The sequence below is a fragment of the Lithobates pipiens genome, unplaced genomic scaffold (assembly GCF_037356315.1).
Source record: "Lithobates pipiens isolate NorthernLeopardFrog02 unplaced genomic scaffold, aLitPip1_a1.2 Scaffold_22, whole genome shotgun sequence".
NCBI classification, from domain to species: domain Eukaryota; kingdom Metazoa; phylum Chordata; class Amphibia; order Anura; family Ranidae; genus Lithobates; species Lithobates pipiens.
This window is the reverse complement of record NW_027507784.1, coordinates 197,507,589-197,526,428: the sequence shown is the minus strand read 5'-3', so window position 1 is coordinate 197,526,428 and position 18,840 is coordinate 197,507,589. Positions and strand designations below refer to the sequence as shown.

The 18,840-nt window shown below is 41.1% G+C and overlaps 1 protein-coding gene across 2 annotated transcripts in view; it reads left to right on the top strand.

Moving 5' to 3' along the window:
* GTF3C1 (general transcription factor IIIC subunit 1) overlaps positions 1 to 18,840 on the top strand; it is a 377,991-nt gene that overhangs the window by 262,078 nt on the left and 97,073 nt on the right. For both annotated transcript variants that reach the window (XM_077448810.1, XM_077448811.1), the window contains exons 25-27: positions 1,438 to 1,580; positions 7,597 to 7,678; positions 14,693 to 14,805. In XM_077448810.1, the coding sequence (XP_077304936.1) occupies positions 1,438 to 1,580; positions 7,597 to 7,678; positions 14,693 to 14,805 (338 nt within the window). The remainder of the gene's footprint in view (positions 1 to 1,437; positions 1,581 to 7,596; positions 7,679 to 14,692; positions 14,806 to 18,840) is intronic.

Genomic DNA, 18,840 nt, shown 5'->3' with positions numbered 1-18,840 from the left:
ATATATATATATATATATATATATATATATATATATATATATATAATTATATTGTATGCAGCTACTTTCAGATAATTGGACACTGGCAAAAAAATAATAGCAGGCTGGAGAGAGTTGACCCCAGTCTTTTTATAATGCCCTGTGGTGATGGATGTCTTATCTCTACTGAAAACAGCTTACCTTTTTATTATTGAGGGTTCTCTTTCTCCTTTTTTCAAATGATGACATTACACCAAGATGATTCTGATTCTTGCTTCACCATAGCCACTGCGACTCCTATTTCAGTTACCGGAGCAGTTGACTTCTTGGCAAGGCCCAGAGCCCCGTCGGATGGGGAATGCTGTACTGGACTATAATGTTGCAATGTAGAAAGTTAGCCTCACGACGGTGTTCTACAAGTTTTGATTAGTTGTCTGCCTGCAGCAGAGCCTTGTCCCCGAAGTGCCTATAATCACTGTGGAGGGTAAAGCCAGGGTAGGTGGCATTATTGCCTTGCTGTTACTAGATCTCCTATGGTGAGTACAAAGTGGAAGCCTTTAAAAAAAAAAAAAAAAACTAAGGAGCATTTTTATTCTCTAGATACCCTTTGAGGTGTTGAGGAGGCACCAAATACATTTCCAGTGATTGAGGTGGGGAGACAGGATTGCTGGGTTTAAACTTTGCATGGTGAAATAGCTGTTAATAAATATTAAGCCATTGACTTGCTTTAAAACGCCTGTGTAAAGTGGAGAAAATCATGAAAACATGATTGATCATCCTTTTTTATATATTTTGCAAATGTCCCTCGGTGGATCTGTACACTCATGGGAAGTATGCTTCATTGGCACCTTGTACTTCCCTCTGACTTGACATATTTTTTTATTTTTTATTAAGGACAATCATTTTATGAGCTTGGAAAGGGTTAAGCGATGCTGTTTAACGTGATAAATGAATCTTGGAGGAACTGCAGTCTGCTCACATAATTTGTAATAAAAGCATCTTTGCCATTCTGCATATTTGCATATTATTTTATATATACTGTGATTCTGTACTGCCAAATATGCTGCAGAAATCTCCCTCCAGTAAGTCTGGCTTCAATAATTTTAACTGTGGGCAGCTGAAGCTGCTGCCTATTCACTTCCTGGATTTACACAGACACACCTCCAGCTCTGCAGCTCTCATTGGACCTCTTATGACTCCCGATGCGCCCCCCCTCTCCTGGCAAACTCTCACAAGAGAGTTGTGCGTGATGTCATAAGCCTAGGCTTTTTTCCAGACAGGAAGTGGGCTGTATAAGGTATATTACTGGCAGAAAAAAAAATGTTTTACTATCCAAAGTTAAAACAAGGGCAGAAGATTTAATAGATGAAAAAATGACTGCAGTTCTGCTTTAAGTATAAAACAAACCATTTAAAATGCTGAAATGCAAAACACTTTTTTGGTATTTTATTTATTTAGGTGAATAGACCATTTGTGCCCTGGCAAGTGGTCAGAGATATTATGCATTCCAGCTTTGAAGAGTCATTGGATAAAACATCACACTCTATTGGAAGAAGAGCTCGTTACATAATGAAGAATCCTCAGACATACCTTAATTATAAGTAAGTACAGCATAAACAAAAAGAGGCTTTGTGCCACTCATGAGGCAACATAGCCAAGATCTTGATGGAGTCGAAATAGTTGAAAGGATATCATTTGTGGCCTGGGGATACACAATAATGCTCAATAAGTGTAACTGCATTAAAATGTAGATACACTTTAAATTCGCCCCATCTGAGTTTAAGTCGTAAGGCTAAGCATCCCTGATTAAGTGTTAGAGTAAACTTCTCCTTGTATTTCCCACTCACATTCTACCTTGGCAGGACCTCTGGCTAGGTGCAGTCTTTCCTGTTCTTAATCCTATAACACAGCACACAGAATGTTAGTCATAACCATGGGTTATATACAGCTACCTTTTAGGTGATGGGACACTGGCAAAAAAAAAAACTGCAGCAACATTCCCTATATCAGTGGCCATGAACCCTGTCCTCATGGCCCACTAACAGTCCATGTTTGAAAGATAGCTGAAATACTTCACAGGTGATATCATTTGCTGCTCAGGGATTGGAGGATTCTAGTCTGCATCTCCCCAAGGTAATGCATAAAATCTGGCCTGTTAGTGGGCCCTGAGGACAGGGTTGATGACCACTGCCCTATATCAGTGATGGCGAACCTTGGCACTCCAGATGTTTTGGAACTACATTTCCCATGATGCTCAACTACACTGCGGAGTGTATGCACATCATGGGAAATGTAGTTCCAAAGCATCAGGGCTGCAAAGGTTCGCCATCACTGCCAAAACATCTGGGGTGCCAAGGTTTGCCATCACTGCATTATATAATAGCTCCCACTACCAGCAAACTTCATTTTTTTTGCTAATATTCTTAGCTGACTGGATGTCTTCTCACTAGTTACCTCTCTTTTTGGAGGAAACCTTATACTATACAAGTCCAGGGCTGTGTTTTGCTTGCAGTGGAGCCCTGTACTAAAAGTCCATTTTGGGGGTATCCCCATGGAGGAGGGAGAGGAAAGCATAAGGCTTTTCCTTAACATCCTACTCCTGGAATAAGACGATCTGCTGTGGTGGATCAGGGCTACAGCCTTCCCCTGTACCCAGCATGCTGTATTCCATTCCCAGAGGACCAATTCAGCAGTGCTCCTGGCAGTAAACAGCACATCGATCCAAGGATACTATCTTTGCTCCAGGCAATGACCCTTCTCAACCTAAAGGCTGTTGTGAGTACCTCTCTGGGCACACTGTAACCCTGCACATGGCAGATCTAGGCACAGAGGCATTTGGTTAAGGGCCCTCGCCGGCTTCCAATCAGCTAACAGCTTGGTTTAGGGGGGTTGTATAGCTGTTTACAACCACTTTAAATATTGTCTGTAATGTGTTTGTGTATTGTTTGTTAGTGACTTTATTGACCGAATTCACCATCCTCTCCATCCCCAGTGGTTTGCATGTATTGTTTTGTTTGCGGATAAGTCAGTGTTCTTTGACCCTTCTGTAGAGCTGCACGATTCATTGTTAAAAAAAAAAAATTGTGATTCAACCCCCCTCACGATCTTAACCCAGCATTTTCTCGATTCATACAGTGCAGAGATGTTCACTACTCGCAGCTGTCAAAAAAACAAACAAAGCTTACAAATGTGTCAGCGTCGGGAGAGAACTATAAACAAAGTATCTTTTTGTCCTTTTAGATCAAAGGAATGAATTTTGGTCTGTAAATTAAGTAGTTTAAAGTGGAAGTCCAGTCAAAAATGAAAATCTTTCTATTATATATAAAATATCTTTATCTTTGACATTTTTCCTTTTCTGTATAGCTTGCTGCCAAGGTTTGAAAGTCTAATCAAGGCTAGAGCATCCGCTTTTTCCTGTTCTTCAGGGACAACCTTATTTCCCTTTATCTGAATTCTGCATGCTGTCTCCCACTTCCTGAAAACGTTGTCCTTCTCTCCTACACAGGCATGCCTACTGTTCATTCGAACAACCCCTGCCCCGCCCCTATTCACCTATCCTTAGTCATACAGCGAAGGATAACTTCCTGTCTTCTCAGCCTCATTTTGGTTCTTGGCTGCCTGAGAGAGACAGAACAGGCAAGCCTGGTAAGTATGTTCTGCTCACTGCAGCACATAGCTGCACACACAGAGACACACACACACTTCTTACAAACAGTTATATGGCTTCAACTTTAAAGTGGAAGTCCAGTCAAAAAATATTTTTTTACTATCTATGCACCCTTGAAAATCAGTGACTTTGAAAAGGTCCCTGCACTACTTTGATGCAACTTTTGATGCGACTTTGATTCAGAGTGTAAAGTTGGATCAAACCTGAACTCAGTCACACTCTATATCACACAGCTTTGGAGTCGCACTAGTAGAAACGTAGCCTAAGGCTAGAATGTGACTTTAGAGTGCAGCTTTGATCTAACTTTACACTCTCTGGATCAAAAAGTTGCATCAAAGCATTCCCAGGTTCCTTTTCAAAGTCGCTGATTTTCAAAGTCATATAGATGAGAACAGGGTGCCATTGAAATCAATGGGCTGTGACTTGTCATGCAACTTTGTGTCCATGGCAACAGGACATCTGTTCCATACTCTTTCCACCAGATACAATGATCAACATGGTAACCAATGAGCCAGTCATTCCTCCCTCTATATGGGGGCGCCTTACAATCTCTTTGGGGGATCCTGGAATGCCTACTTCCCGTCTCCTTTTCCCAACACTCTTTTTTGTCTTTCTTGACAGAAACTGACTTTTTTTTCTAAACCTGGTCTTTATGTACTCCTGTCTACTGGTACATTGGTACCTTTTGTGGTACAATAGACTTGGTCCTGGGAGAAAATGCCACTCCCACTCAACATTCCGGAACTAAGGGCGTTTTGGTTTAGTCCTAATAATAAATAATACATTTTATTTATAATGCCCTTTTCATCAAAATATCTCAAAGTGCTACAGGTTAAAAACAAAAAAAAATTGAGCAATTTATACGACGAAATAAACATCTAAACGGAACAAAAAGCTTTGCTAAAAAGAAATGTCTTAAGAACTTTTTTTTAAAACCGTAGATTGAGGAGCCCTCAAGGTGTCAGGTAGGGCATTCCACAGGCACGGGGCAGCTGCACAAAAGGCCCTGTCTCCCATCGTCCTGTGTCTAGTTCTGTAATATGAAGAAGGTTTGAATGAATGTAACGAAGGGGACGTGTTGTGTTTTGTGGTTTGTGAAGTTCTTTAAAGTAGGGAGGGGCATGTCCATGGATACACTGGTTTGTGAGGAGGGTAACTTGTACTCAATCCTGGTGGAGACCAGAAGCCAGTGGAGTGAGTGAAGAATGGGGGCAATGTGCTCATGTTTCCGCACTCTCATCAGGATCCTTGCTGCAGAGTTATGGATGTACTGAAGCCTCTGCAGACTCTTTCTAGGAATCCCATTGAGAAGTGCGTTACATTAGTCCAGTCTGTAGGAGACAAAAGCATGAACCAGCTTTTCGGCATCTGAGAGGGAGAGAATGGGACGGAGTTTAGAGATTTTACAGAGGTGGTAGAAAGAAGTCTTGCGTAGGTGATTTATATGGGCATCAAAAGTAAGTTGGGAGTCCATTTTTAAACAAAAATTTGTGACTATTGATGAGAAAGGGATATTAGAACCAGAAAAGGTGATGCTGGTTATGGATGATGATTTGGTCTGGTAAGGAGTGCCAATCAAGATGAAAAATGTCCCAGCTATTTCTTTTACATAGGGTTTACTATACCCCCAAAAACTTTTTTGATTCGGTTAGAGTGGATGCTAAATGTCTAAGGTGTCAAACTGGGGATTTGGTACATATGATGTGGAAGTGCCCAAAATTATTTAGGTACTGGACAGGAATAGTGAAAGTTATTAATACTACTTTTGGGACTGTGTTTAAACCGGATGGGGAAATGTGTTTGTTGGGTAAGATAGAAGGTAGGAAGATATCGGAGAAAGGTAAAACTGCAGTAATAAGGCGCTTATTTCAGGCACGGAAGTTGATAGTCCAGAATTGGCAATCGATAAGACCCCTCACATGTGAAGACTGGACAAAGGTGATGGATGACACTCTATGGAGGGAAAAAGCGGTATACACTAGAAGAAGGCACTTTGGTGGATTTTTAAAGTTGTGCACACCATGGTTGGATAAAATGGGCTGTCCACCATAATGAGCACTCACGAGTATATAGTAATGGAGTAGGGAGAGTAGACCAAAAGGGTAAAAAAAAAAAAGGTAGTTAGTGTGAGTGTGTGTAGTATAATGGTAATAAATGTATTTGTTAATTCCACAAAAAGTAAAGTCACAGTAAAAAGGTGGTTGAAGGATAAGGCACTAGAAGGGGCGGGGGGGGGGGGGAGGATGGGGAGATGGGAGGGGTTTAAAGGCCTATAGAAAGAATAACGTGTGAAGGGAGTAATAGATAAATCTGATATTGATGGAATTATGCAAGTGTATCGCTTGGTAATTTCTTTATTCTTAAAGGTATGTATGTTTTATATTTTTATAAAATAAAAATTATTTAATTAAAAAAAAAAAGATGACTTCAGTTTTGGGACTGATTAGTTGAAGAAAGTTGTGCTCCATCCATAACTTTATCTCCTCCAGACATGTAGTGAGAGCTGATAGAGATGACTGAAGGTGGGGTTTCAGCTGTTGCATTTACATATAGCTGTGTGTCATCGGCATAGCAGTGGAATGAAATTTTGTGGCGACTGGTCATTTGACCAAGGGGGGTAAGATAGAGGAGAAAAGAATGGGGCCAAGGACTGACCTCTGGGGGACACCGCAAGTAACTGTATGTGGATTTGATTTGAAGTGGCCCAGGGAGATGTATTCTGTCCAGTTTGTTATATTTAAACCAACTGGAAGCTGTGTCATTTAGTCCAGTGGTGAGGTGGAGCCGGTTTAAAAGAATGCCATGATCAACAGTATCAAATGCTGCAGAAAGATCCAAGAGGATAATGAGGGAGGGAGAGCCAGCCATCTGATGATATGAGGAGGTCATTTGTAACTCTGAGGGCACTCTCTGTACTGTGAGCAAAGCGGAAACCTGACTGGGATTTTTCAAAGAGGTTATTATGTTTAAGGTGGTCCTGAAGGTAAGTGGCAACTGCTTTCTCAAGTACTTTTGATATGAAAGGGAGATTAGAGATGGGCCTATAGTTGGATAGGACTTTGGGATCAAGTTTTTTTTTTAAGCAATAATGGCATTTTTTAAAGTGAGGTCCTTTCATATGCAAGATCATCTGATGTGGATTCTGTCAGACTAGTGACATACATCGGCCATCGGCGAGTAATCCCATATCTCGCAAATTACAGGGAACTGGACCTGTTTTTGACAGAGATGGGAATTACCGCTCTAGCCAGGACAGCCATGTTCATTTCAGTTGACATTGCTTGCACTGTGGAGGCTGATCCTCACCCTAATGTGTTTGAAACTTTTATCATGGGTGAGGTACATCAAATGTGGTCCTCTTAGCTTCCAAGTTCAGATGCAAACTGTGCTGGATCATCTTCAGTGCCAGGGATCCCCAAGTTTTGCCAGTGCATGCTCTAGTGAATCAGTGCCTTTTCCGCTTATCTCGATCTATGCTCTCAAGCCTCAGGAACTGACTTCTTTTAAAGTCTGACTTCACACTTCAGTGTTTTTTTTGCTTGGTGCAAAACCTGGGATTTCTTCCAAAGCTGTACTGTGCAAAATGAATCCTGGATTCTTCATTCTGATCTGGATCAGAACATCTAACACTCACCCCTCCCCCACAACTGGCAATGCTGCTATCCAAAACTGCTCCTTCATCCAGAGTGAAGGCATTTTAGTACAGGAGATTGTTATGGGCCAGATCACCAGGGGAAAATAGGGAAAAAAGCCTAAGAAAATAAACCCTTATGTAGCCACTAAATCTAATGATCAGGTAATAATCTACAATATAGTACATTGTTGGTTTTGGGTTAAATACCGCCTTAAGCCAGTCAGGCAACCTTTTCATGCCATGCTTTCCCTTTTGAACTATAAAACTATAAAACTTTATTTTAATTCTACTTACTATATCATTTTTATTTTTGTAGGGTGTGTTTGGCGGAGGTTTATCAAGAAAAAGGCCTTGTAGATGACTTTATGAATCGTAAAGCTTATTATGATGATCCAAAGGTATGACTATGCTTCATTTTGACCACAGCACTCTTGTTTACAAAAAAAAAATATTTGTTTTTGGAGTGATAATTACGAACAATAGTGACTATAAAATCACCAGTACGGTTATATTACTTCAAGGCCTTGCATTAATGATTTAAAATTCCACTTTTTAATTATCCTGAAGTTCTAAGTTCATTCCAGTTTGAGCATTTCAGCTTTGGGATAAAAGCCTGCTAACTTAAGCTATTCAGCTCTGGGATAAAAGCCTGCCCATAAATAACAGTAGGTTTAACCATCCCCATTTGTTGTAGCGTTCATCTGATGCTGCATTGATGGTATGTCTACATATACTGTACATAAGTAACGACACTTGAACCTGCTTTATAGTTAGTGTGCATCTAGTCTGTCTGGGACCTTTAGATGCCTACAATATGATTAGGGAGTTGGTCCTTGATGTTGTAGCATAGCAAATTGTTTTGACCAATTAAAAAGATATTATTTTATGATATTATATATACATGCAATTGGCCTAAATAGTCATGGTTGACTCCATGACTGCAGGTGCCCAGGTCCTGAAGCAGCAAAGCAGTCCCATTTCCTAAAGCGTTTGTTACCCCAACATGTCATATTCCTGATATATTTGACTGTTGTACCATGTACTTAAAAAAAAAAAAAAAAAAAGTGGACTTATCCTTTGAATAAGACCGATTCTACCTGCATATTCCCTAAGAAGGCCCTAATCTTCTTTTTTTTTTTTTTTGTATCAATCGATTTTTATTGATTTTAAAAATAAAGCATATAGAAAGTACATTGTACAGTAATTTTCAAATACGCGTAAACAAAAGAAGATTAATGAGAAAAAAAAAAAAAAGATAAATAAATATATATTTTTTGATACTCTTAAAGACGTTTAGTTCACGCAATAAGATATTAATAATAGAATACATACATAAAATCATAAAATTAATTGATATAAATATTTAATTGTATAAATATAAATATTAGCCTCCCTTAAACACCCCTATGGGTACTCAGCTGTGTCCTAGGGGAGGGAAATGTTGCCAATATTAAGCATTGTAAACATATAGAGCTAAAAATTAACCAAAAAGAATGAAACCAGGAATTGAAAACTCAGTAAAGTATGTCTAAATATTGTTTAAGATTTTTTCAGAAAATCAGCGGATTTTGACCATCCCTCCCAAGGTGAAGGCCCTAATCTTTGGCACCTGATCTAAAATACCTGATTCTATTTAATTGATTTTGAAGTGTTTCCTTTTGCTGTTTGCACTTTTGTTTAATTAGATTATAAGAATAACTACTCCACGTCCGTTTTATGTGTCATTTATAATATGTTGAAAGAAGTCAAGGATTCCCATGGGGTGTACCTACTATTTCACATGACTGTGTATGTGAGTGCATACAGTGGATATAAAAGTCTATACACCCCTGTAAAAATTTCAGGTTTCTGTGACGTAAATGAGACAAAGATAAATAATTTCAGAACTTTTTCCACCTTTAATGCAACCTATATACTGTACAACCCAATTGAAAAAAAAAGCTATGGCAGAGAGCTTCAAAAGCATCAGAGGGATCTCATTGTCTCAGTGACATTACCAAAAACTGGACGTTTCTCCAAAATTGATTAAAGGAGGAGAAGAAAACTGGTCAGGGAGGCTGCCAAGAGGCCTATAGCACCTTTAAAGGAGCTGCAGGCTGGCAAGTACTGGTTGTGTGATACATGTGACAACAATCTCCCGTATTCTTCATATGTCTGGGCTATGGGGTAGAGTGGCAAGATGGGAGCATTTTCTTACGAAGACAAACATCCAAGCCCGGCTAAATTTTGCGAAAACACATCTGAAGTCTCCCAAAAGCATGCAGGGAAATGTGTTCTGGTCTGATGAACCCAAGGTTGAACTTTTTGGTCATAATGCCCAAAAGATCTGTTTGGCGCAAAACACTGCACATCACCAAAATAAAACCATACCCACAGTGAAGCATGGTGGTGGCAGCATCATGTTTTGGGGCTTTTTTTGTTCAGCTGGAACAGGGGCCTTAGTCAAGGTAGAGGAAATTGTGAACAGTTCCAAATACCAGTCAATGTTGGCACAAAACCTTCAGGCTTCTGCTAGAAAGCTGAACATAAATCTTTAAGCATGAGGACAACAGAAAGCATACATCCAAATTAACAAAGGAATGACTTCACCAGAAGAAGATTAACGTTTTGGAATGGCCCAGACCTGAATCCGATTGAAAATCTGTGGGGTGATCTGAAGAGGCCTGTGCACAGGAAATGCCCTCACAATCTGACAGAGTTGGAGTGTTTTTGCAAAGAAGAGTGGGCAAATATTGCCAAGTCAAGATGTGCCATGCTGATAGACTCGTACCCAAAAAAGACTGTGTGCTGTAATACAGTCAAAAGGTGCTTCAACAAAGTATTTGTTTAACCACTTTACGACCGGCGCACAACGATGTACCTCCATTTTTTGAAGAGTGATATCTCGGTAACCGCAACAGCTGCTGCCACAAACGAGATATCCATCTCTTCAGGTGTCGGTCATGTGTACGATAATGGTGGTCTCTGCGGCGGGTTCGCCGTGAGATCACCGTTGGCCACGGGAGAGGTGCCACCCCCTCCTCCCGCTGCTTACCGGAGCCGTCGGTAGTGGCGGAGGTGATCGGGTCCTTCACATTGCTGGGTATGAAGACGAGTGAGGGGAAGATGGCCCCCACCTGTGTCTATACCATAGCAGGGCAGAAGCGACGTCAAAACGTCACTTCCGCCCATAGCTCTTAAAGGCACATTTTTTCGATGTCATTTTTTCAAGTGACATTTCTTTTTTTTTTTTTATTGCATTTAAGTCCAAATATGAGGTCTGAGGACTTTTTGACCCCAGATCTCATATTTAAGAGGACCTGACATGCTTTTTTCTATTACAAGGGATGTTTACATTACTTGTAATCGGAATAAAAGTGATCCAATTTTTTTTTTTTTTTAAACGGTGTAAAAAGAAATGAAATCAATCAAAATAAATAAGAATTATTTTTTTTTTAAACACCCTGTCCCGACGAGCTCGCGCGCAGAAGAGAACGCATATGTGAGTAGCGCCTGCATATGAAAACTGTAGTCAAACCACACATGTGAGATATCGCCACGATCGGTAGAGCGAGCGCAATAATTCTAGCCCTAGACCTCCTCTGTACCGCAAAACATGCAACCTGTAGAATTATTTTTTTTTTTTTATCTCCTATGGAGATTTTTAAGGGTAACAGTTTGTCACCATTCCACAAGCAGGTGCAATTTTGAAGCGTGACATGTTAAGTTTCAGTTTACTCAGCATAACTTTATCTTTCACCTTATAAAAAAAATAAAAAAATCGGGCTAACTTTACTATTGTCCTATTTTTTAATTTTAAAAAAAAGTACGCTAACACCCTAGAGAATAAAATACTTTATTTAACACCGTATTTGCGCAGCGGTCTTACAAGCGCACTTTTTTTAAAATAAGACAATAGTAAAGTTAGCGCGGTTTTTAATTTTTTTTTTATAAGGTTAAAGATAATGTTACGCTGAGTAAATTGATACTTAACATTTCACGCTTCAAAATTGCGCCTGCTCGCAGAATGGTGACAAACAGTTACCCTTAAAAAATCTCCATAGGAGATAAAAAATTCTACAATTTAGCAGTGTTGAGTTACAGAGGCGGTCTAGGGCTAGAATTATTGCTCGCGCTCGAACGATCACTGCGATACCACAAATGTGTGGTTTGAACACAATTTTTGTATGCGTTCGCTTCTGTGCGCGAGCTCGTCGGGACTGGGCACTTAAAAAAAAAAAATTTGGGTCACTTTTATTCCAATTACAAGGAATGTAAACATCCCTTGTATTAGAAAAAAAGCATGACAGAACAAAAGACCTCAGATCTCATATTTACACTAAAATGCAATAAAAAAATGTCACTTCAATAAAACAAAATCTCCTTTAAGAGCTATGGGCGGAAGTGATGTTTGACATCGCTTCCGCCTTCCATTCCATGGAGCCAAGCATGGGCCATCTTCCCCTCAGTCAGCAGCCAGGCATCCAGGGGAGAGGTCACGATCATCTCCCATGCTAACGGTGGGTCTGGTGAGTGGCGGAGATGACCGGAATGCGGCGAGAGGGGGGGTGTGCACCTCTCCCGCCACCGATGAAGGTGATCTTGCAGTGAATCTACTGCAGAAACCACTTTTATCTCAAGAGAAACGCACGGAATTCCCAAAAATACTGGGCTTGTGGCAGCTAGCTGCTGCCATAAGCTCGGTATTTAGCATCACGGGTACGGCGTTTTGCGTGTAGTGGTTATAAGAATAAGTTCACCTTTAGTAACATGCTGCATGTTACACCCAAATTATTTAGGATGGTAACATGTGCCTAATTGAGCAGCCCCCACACCCCTCGATCCCCTGTTGTGACAGTGGGCCATTGCGCCTGATGGCTTATAGTTCTAATTCTCAATGCTATAGGTCAGTGATGGTGAACCTTGGCACTACAGATGTTCTGGAACTACATTTTCCATAATGCCCATCACTCTGCAGTGTAGGTGAGCATCATGGGAAATGTAGTTCCAAAACATCTGGGGTGCTAAGGTTCGCCATCACTGCTTTAGGTAGTTCATTGAGCCTTCCTGTAATTCAGTGCCTGCCTGTACAAGGTGCAGGCAGACATCCACACTGACAGTCTGCAGGAGCTTGTGAATACACCTATGATCGGGTGTACAGGCTCCAAATAAAAAAATTTAAATAAAATAAATGCGCTTTTGCAAAAGCATGTACATTTACTATTTTAGTTTATTTTTAATTTTTTTAAAAGATGAAGTTATCCTCCCTTGTTAACCAGGGAGAAACTTTTAGCTTCTATGTTGGAGTTTATGGGCAAGGCCTCTGCACTTCTGGAGACCTGAGTCATTGTTTGACTTTCCCATCAAGTAAGCTGTACTCCTCGATGAGAAGGGGTAGAAGATGAGGTAATGTAGGGTTAAGTCTGCAGGGTCCGAGGTCTCCTCCTGGGCAGAATGTCAGTTGGCCGTGACATCTCCCAACCAGTTTTGGGTTTGGACACGGTACTCCGTTTAAAGTGCCCTGTCTTTTTTTCCTGCCACTGGCTCTTGCAAGTGATGCCATGCATTACGATCCACTATTTCTAGGTTGATTTGGCAGGTTATAACTAAAGTATATGCCTTGACTGACAAGTTTCCTCCCTTTCCTGTTAAGGCTTACACAAATCATACAGTTGGTACTTATTGGTCTTTTCAGCCCCAGGTGTCTGTTTCTCAAATTTGCAAGGCTGTCGTTTGGTCTTTGTTTCACGTATTTGTGAAGTGGTTGTTTAGGCCTTTGCTGACACCAGCTTTGGCTATAAGGTACTTCAGACTGCTCGGAATACTGGATCTGTTTTCCCTTGTTTTGGGACCTGTTGGAATTGTTGTGCTGCCTACCCTTCTGTTATATTGCTATGGGGTGTCCCAGGGTCGATGATTAGAAACTCATGTCCTTTACTGCACAATTTAAAAATAAGGATTTATGACTTGATTTTTGGACTGTTAAATTTTTGGAGTACAGTTCAGGCCACCATACCCATTGCCCTGGTGGTTCCTCTTTTATGGCTTACAAAACTGATGGTTGTTGGGAGTGAGAGGGGATATATGGGCTGTCCTACAATTCTGCTTGCTAGTGACCGGTCTGCTGAAGTTGACTGCATATAACCCAAGGTGTATGATTTGTTGGTTTGTTACTGTCCTTGCCATTGTCGGACTATAGATTTTTATGACCTTATATATGCGCACTTCGTTTAAGCAACTATGGGGTCCCCTGAGGACAATTTCACATTATGATCTTGAGTAAAGCAGAAGTTTAACTCAATGTATTGTAGGAATTGTGAAGACTGTTGATTCTGTTTCTGTTGGACCTTATATGAATCTTATTTTTTTTTTTTGTTTGTTTACCCTATGTCAGCCTAAGGGCCGGTTCACACAGCGAGGCGCGGCGCGGCGTCTCCGACTTACCTCGCCGCGACCTGCGGGGAGCTCAGCGGCGACTTGCAGAGGACTTCTGTATAGAAGTCAATGCAAGTCGCCCCCGAAGTCGCCCCGAAGTAGTACAGGAACCTTTTTTCTGAGTCGGAGCGACTCGAGTCGCTCCTCTCAGAACGGTTCCATTGTACAGAACGGGGGCGACTTGCGGGAGCGAGGCGAGGCGAGCCGTGTCGCCTCGCCTCGCCTCGCTGTGTGAACCGGCCCTTACTGGTTAAGCTGCTTTATTTATTTACCATTTTATTTCTCATCACACACTATTTCATGGGAATAAAAAAAATATTTTCTTTAGTGGGCATGTATGCTTGCTAATAATGAGGGGTCCTCTGTTTTAAGTGCTCCTTACTTGTTGAGCCTTTAAACAAGCTGTAATTCAATATCAATTTGAAAAGGAAGGTCAAGCGAATAAAATATCATATGCTGTAGTTCATATTTATTTGAACTGATACTTTTTAGTTTGAAAGAAACACTGTCACCTTACCCTTACATGGCAAAGTGACATTGTCTCTTCAAAGGACATGCCCCAACCCATAATACATGCCTTACCTTCTCTTCTCAGATTTTATCTCCAACACAGCCAGGGCTAAAATCAGCAGTGTTGGGGGACCTTGAGGACTGATGACAACACTGCACTTGTCACAGATGAGTAGGTCACATCTGACCTCAAGCCCTTGAAACACTGCGGTTTCTCAGCCACCATGCAGGAAGAGGAAGGAGCTGCAAGGGATCTCATATAACATGTATAAGGGGGCTTAAGAGAATGTCCTCTGTGAAGACACTATAATTTTGTCCTACATTTTCTTTTTTTTATTATTTTCTTAAGAAATCCATTATGTACAAAACCCTTACACAGTCTTTTTATGTTTTTGTTGGTTGATTCATTCATTTGGTAAACGGATATATTGAAAGATGCAGTTCTGTAACCTTTCTTTCTTTGTCTTTTTCTTTTTTTTTCTTCTAAGATTTGCGCTGCAGAGTTCAAAGAATTTGTAGAACGGCTGAAAGTGAAGTTCAGCACAAAGATGGATGATCCAGCATATGCAATTCCAGAAACTGTGGATGAGCTCTTCAATAGGTAGCTAGCAAAGCAACAAAACTTAAAGATATTTAGGCACTAGTGATGGGCTCATGTGTTCGGGTCCTAATCTGAACTCACCTGAGTGGGCCTGCCAGGAAGCTGTCGCTATGCAAAGCCAGTTCTAAGTGGTTTAGCGCTCCCTAGCCTAGAGCCGCAGGTACACAAGGCAGTTGGGTGCAATGATAGCTTCCTGGCAGGGACCAAACACGTCTGAGCTTATCCCTAGTAGGCACTGTTCAATGTCTAATTTAATCTTCAATGAACACCCATTTCCTTGTGGAGCATTCTTGGCTTTTAGGCCCAGGCTATACAATTGACCTCAACGTTGCCACTAAGCCCCTTTCCTTCTGGGGTTAGGTTTCAATGACCACATTTGGCACTTGAATGACATGGACAATTTTACTTGCACCACCATGTTCTTTCCGTGCATTTGTGGTGCAATGTTTTTATTTTCTTTACTAAGTTGTATTTATACAAATTTGCATGAGTTACTGCACATTTGCAATGTGTTTGCTCTTGTTCACGTGTTTTACAGTGCAGAAAAATAAAGCATGCTGTACTTTTTTAAAAGCAATACAATGGCTTATTGAATTACTTTTTTTTCTTTCATATTCGTTTTTTACTGCATTTTGGCTTTGTTTTTAAAATGCACCTAGTGTGAATTAGCCCTAAATTTTAGTCTGTGTGTGTGTGTAGTCACATTCTGAATAACATTGGATCAATAGAAAGTAGAACAGATTGCAAACCTAAGGTATTAACGTAATGTTTCTAAAGCCTTAGGCCGCGTACACACGGGCGGACTGTTCGCCCAACTTTGTCCGCTGAACAGTGTTTCAGCGGACAGTCCGCTCGTGTGTGGGCTTCAGCGGACAGTTTCAGCGGACAGTCTGACGAACAAAGTTTTTCGGAATTTCCGTAAGACAGTCCGCTGAAACTTGGTTTCAGCGGACAGTCCGCTCGTGTGTAGACTTGTTCGACAAACTAAGTTTCGCGCATGCTCAGAAAGGATTTACACGGCGAAGGTTGCATTGCAGTGTATTGAACGTCGTATTTCTCGTCCCGTCGTACGTGCCGTTCACGTCATCGCGCACGCTTTCAGCGGACTGTTCGTTCATCGTGTGTGGTCAAGTCCGTTCATGCAAATTTTGAGCGGACTGTTTGTCGGATTGTTTGACGAACAAAGTTGGGCGAACAGTCCGCCCGTGTGTACGCGGCCTTAGAGTCCATTCACACTCGTGCGATTTCCATTGCAACTTTACAGTGCGACTTTGGATAAGTGCGACTTTGGCTAGTGTGATTGCTTGTGCTCTACAAAGTTGCACACAATTTGCATGTACAGTATGTCATGCAGGTGCAACTTTTATATGACCTTTGAGGGTTTACATTAAAGTCTATGGCCCTCAAGTCGCTTGAAAGTCATACCAAAGTGGTGCAGGAACTGCTTTAATGTCACTTTGACTTTAAGTCCCACAGATATGAATGGTACTCATTGGGAAATGTGGGATGGCACTTTGGGGTCCAAAGTCGCATGACAAGTTGCAAAGTGTGAGTGGGGCCTTAAGGTTTTTTACCTTAATGCATTCTCCTCATTAAGGTAAAAAACCTTTAGTGTCCAGGATCCCCACCCCCCTTCTTATACTTACTGGAGCCCGAGTTCAATCCAGTGATGTGCACAAGAGCAGTTGCTCTTTCCTGTCTCTCCCATCTCACAGTGTAGATTGATAGCAGCGGGGGCCATTGCTTCCTGCTGTTAAATCAACTCCTAAGATGAGGGAGCGGGGCAAAGCCACACTCTGTGTCTATAGATTTTGTTCTCTCTTTTAGCTAATCCAAGGGTTTGTCCCTTTTTTGTTCAACTGAACATTTTTTAACTTTTGACTGTCACTTTGGTCAGCTGGGATTTGACGCTACATTGTGATAGTCCCTCTTGTGTCTAAAGCGGATTCATTCTTTAGTCTAGAGGTTTCCAGTCTGTCAGGTTTTTTTATGCCATGACACTGTTTAGGGGATTCGAAGCTCAAATGTTTTCTGTAGGATTCTCCAGCATCTAGTTCTACTATTCGGAGTGGATTCACATAACTGTTAAGTGTATGTAGAGAGTAAGGCCAGCCATATACAGGTCGAATTCACTTTCAAAAATAAGAAATTTAGTGAGTTTCTTGATCTGATGGTGCCACCATTGATTTTAAAATTCGACCAACCAAGCCTTCAATTTCACCTCATGTTGCTACAGAGAAGAATTTTTGTGGCCGGGAATCTTCTTTTCTTGCGCTCATGTGCATTTGTTTTTCAATTATATTTCTCATGATTCTCCCATTATTGATAAGAAAATCTTAATTTTTTCCAAAAATTTCCAACATGCCCAATCACTCATTCGATCGAGTCACATGGAAATTGTTTGCCGTGTCCCGCTAATGGTGCAATATTCAAACAAACCTTCTTGGATAAGATTTTCTGAAAGAAAATAATTTCAGATTTCGAACTATATATCGCCGGCCTAAGGCTCCTTTCCTGTGGAGCTTGCTTTTTTCTACATCTGGCCTTGTCAGCTCTGTTATGCTAGTTGCTTGGTCCTTGGTGTTCACTCATTCAATGTTTTACCGGTGGATGTCCCAACTTCTGCTGGTGCCTGTTCTTGGCTGCAGCTTTAGTAGGAGGCCCCTAAAGTTCTTGTTTGTTTTTGGGCTCCCCTTGCTCCCTACTTATTTTGAGGTGGGAGCGTCTTTTCTTTTGTTTATAGGTTTTCCTATTCTTCTTGGGGGCCCTGCTTTTGATTGTCTCATGGTCCACATACCATTCTGTGTTTCTAGAGTAAATTGGATTTTTGTAGTTAATGTACTCTAAAATGAAAACATTGTGGAATTCATAGATCCCTTTTATAATTCCGTCGAGGCGCAGCACCAAAAGTGACAGTACTTGCGCACAATTCATATACCTTTTCAGAGACTGGTCTATAAATTCATATTACTGCCAGAGATCTGTCAGTGCTGGCATTGAAGTTGGTGTGTCTATTGGACTCTCCTTCCTTTGTGAACTTCCACCCCACCTTCCCTCCCTGGCCACTAAGCAAGTCACACTGACAGGTTCATGGTCGAGGAGTTTTGTACTTGAGTGGGCAGAACCTGATGGGGAACTCCTGAGACTAGTCAGGTTCACTTTACTTTTGATTGACAGCACACTGTAGTGGGCCGATCCATAGCCGCCATTCAGTTCAGAAGAGGCTTTGTAATCTGTCCCCTGCTGTGTACTGTCAATCACAAGCAAGGCAGAGTTGATGGAGAACTAACCTAAGATTTCTTCATCAGGCTTCACTTATTTCAAAAGGCGCAGCCGCTCTGAGTTTGCTTTGTCCAGTGGGAGTCTGAAAAAAAAATGGTAGGTAGTGGGTGATTTTCAAAGCTTTGATAATAGTGGCTACCAAATCAACCCCCCCCCCCCCCCCCACTGTCAACCACAGGCAAGGCAGACTGATGTGGAACTAGTTGTTCAGTTTCCCATCAGGCTCAGCCCACTCTCCATTCAGTGTGACTTGCACGGACATGGGCAGTTTTTGTCCTAGCAATCTATGAAGTAAATGTATGCCCCTCCACTGCACTAAACCTTTGAGTTGGTCTTATTACTGCCAGTTTATCTACACAGAATCTGTTGCAGCAATAGTGACAGATTCTAAAATTGGCATTAGTAAGAGCTACCCGAATTTGGCGTACATGTCCGTAATTGTACCAAAACTGGGGCAGGGCTTTCATTGATTAGGCGAAGGCGATGTTAAAAGGGTCCTACCACCAGAAAAGTGACGTTACTGCTTTATTGAATTCCCATGTAAAAATTTAAATTTTATAAAAAAATTGCTATAATTTATCTATATGGTCTATAACGGCACTTGGATTGCCTATTGGGACTCATTGTGTCTGAGCCACAACTTCTGCTACCTATATGAAAAAGAATGGGTATTTAAAGAAGTTTTTTGAAATTCTGTAGAATGTTGTGTACACTAATAAAAATTAGCCAGAAATAGAAGAACTAGTTTTACAG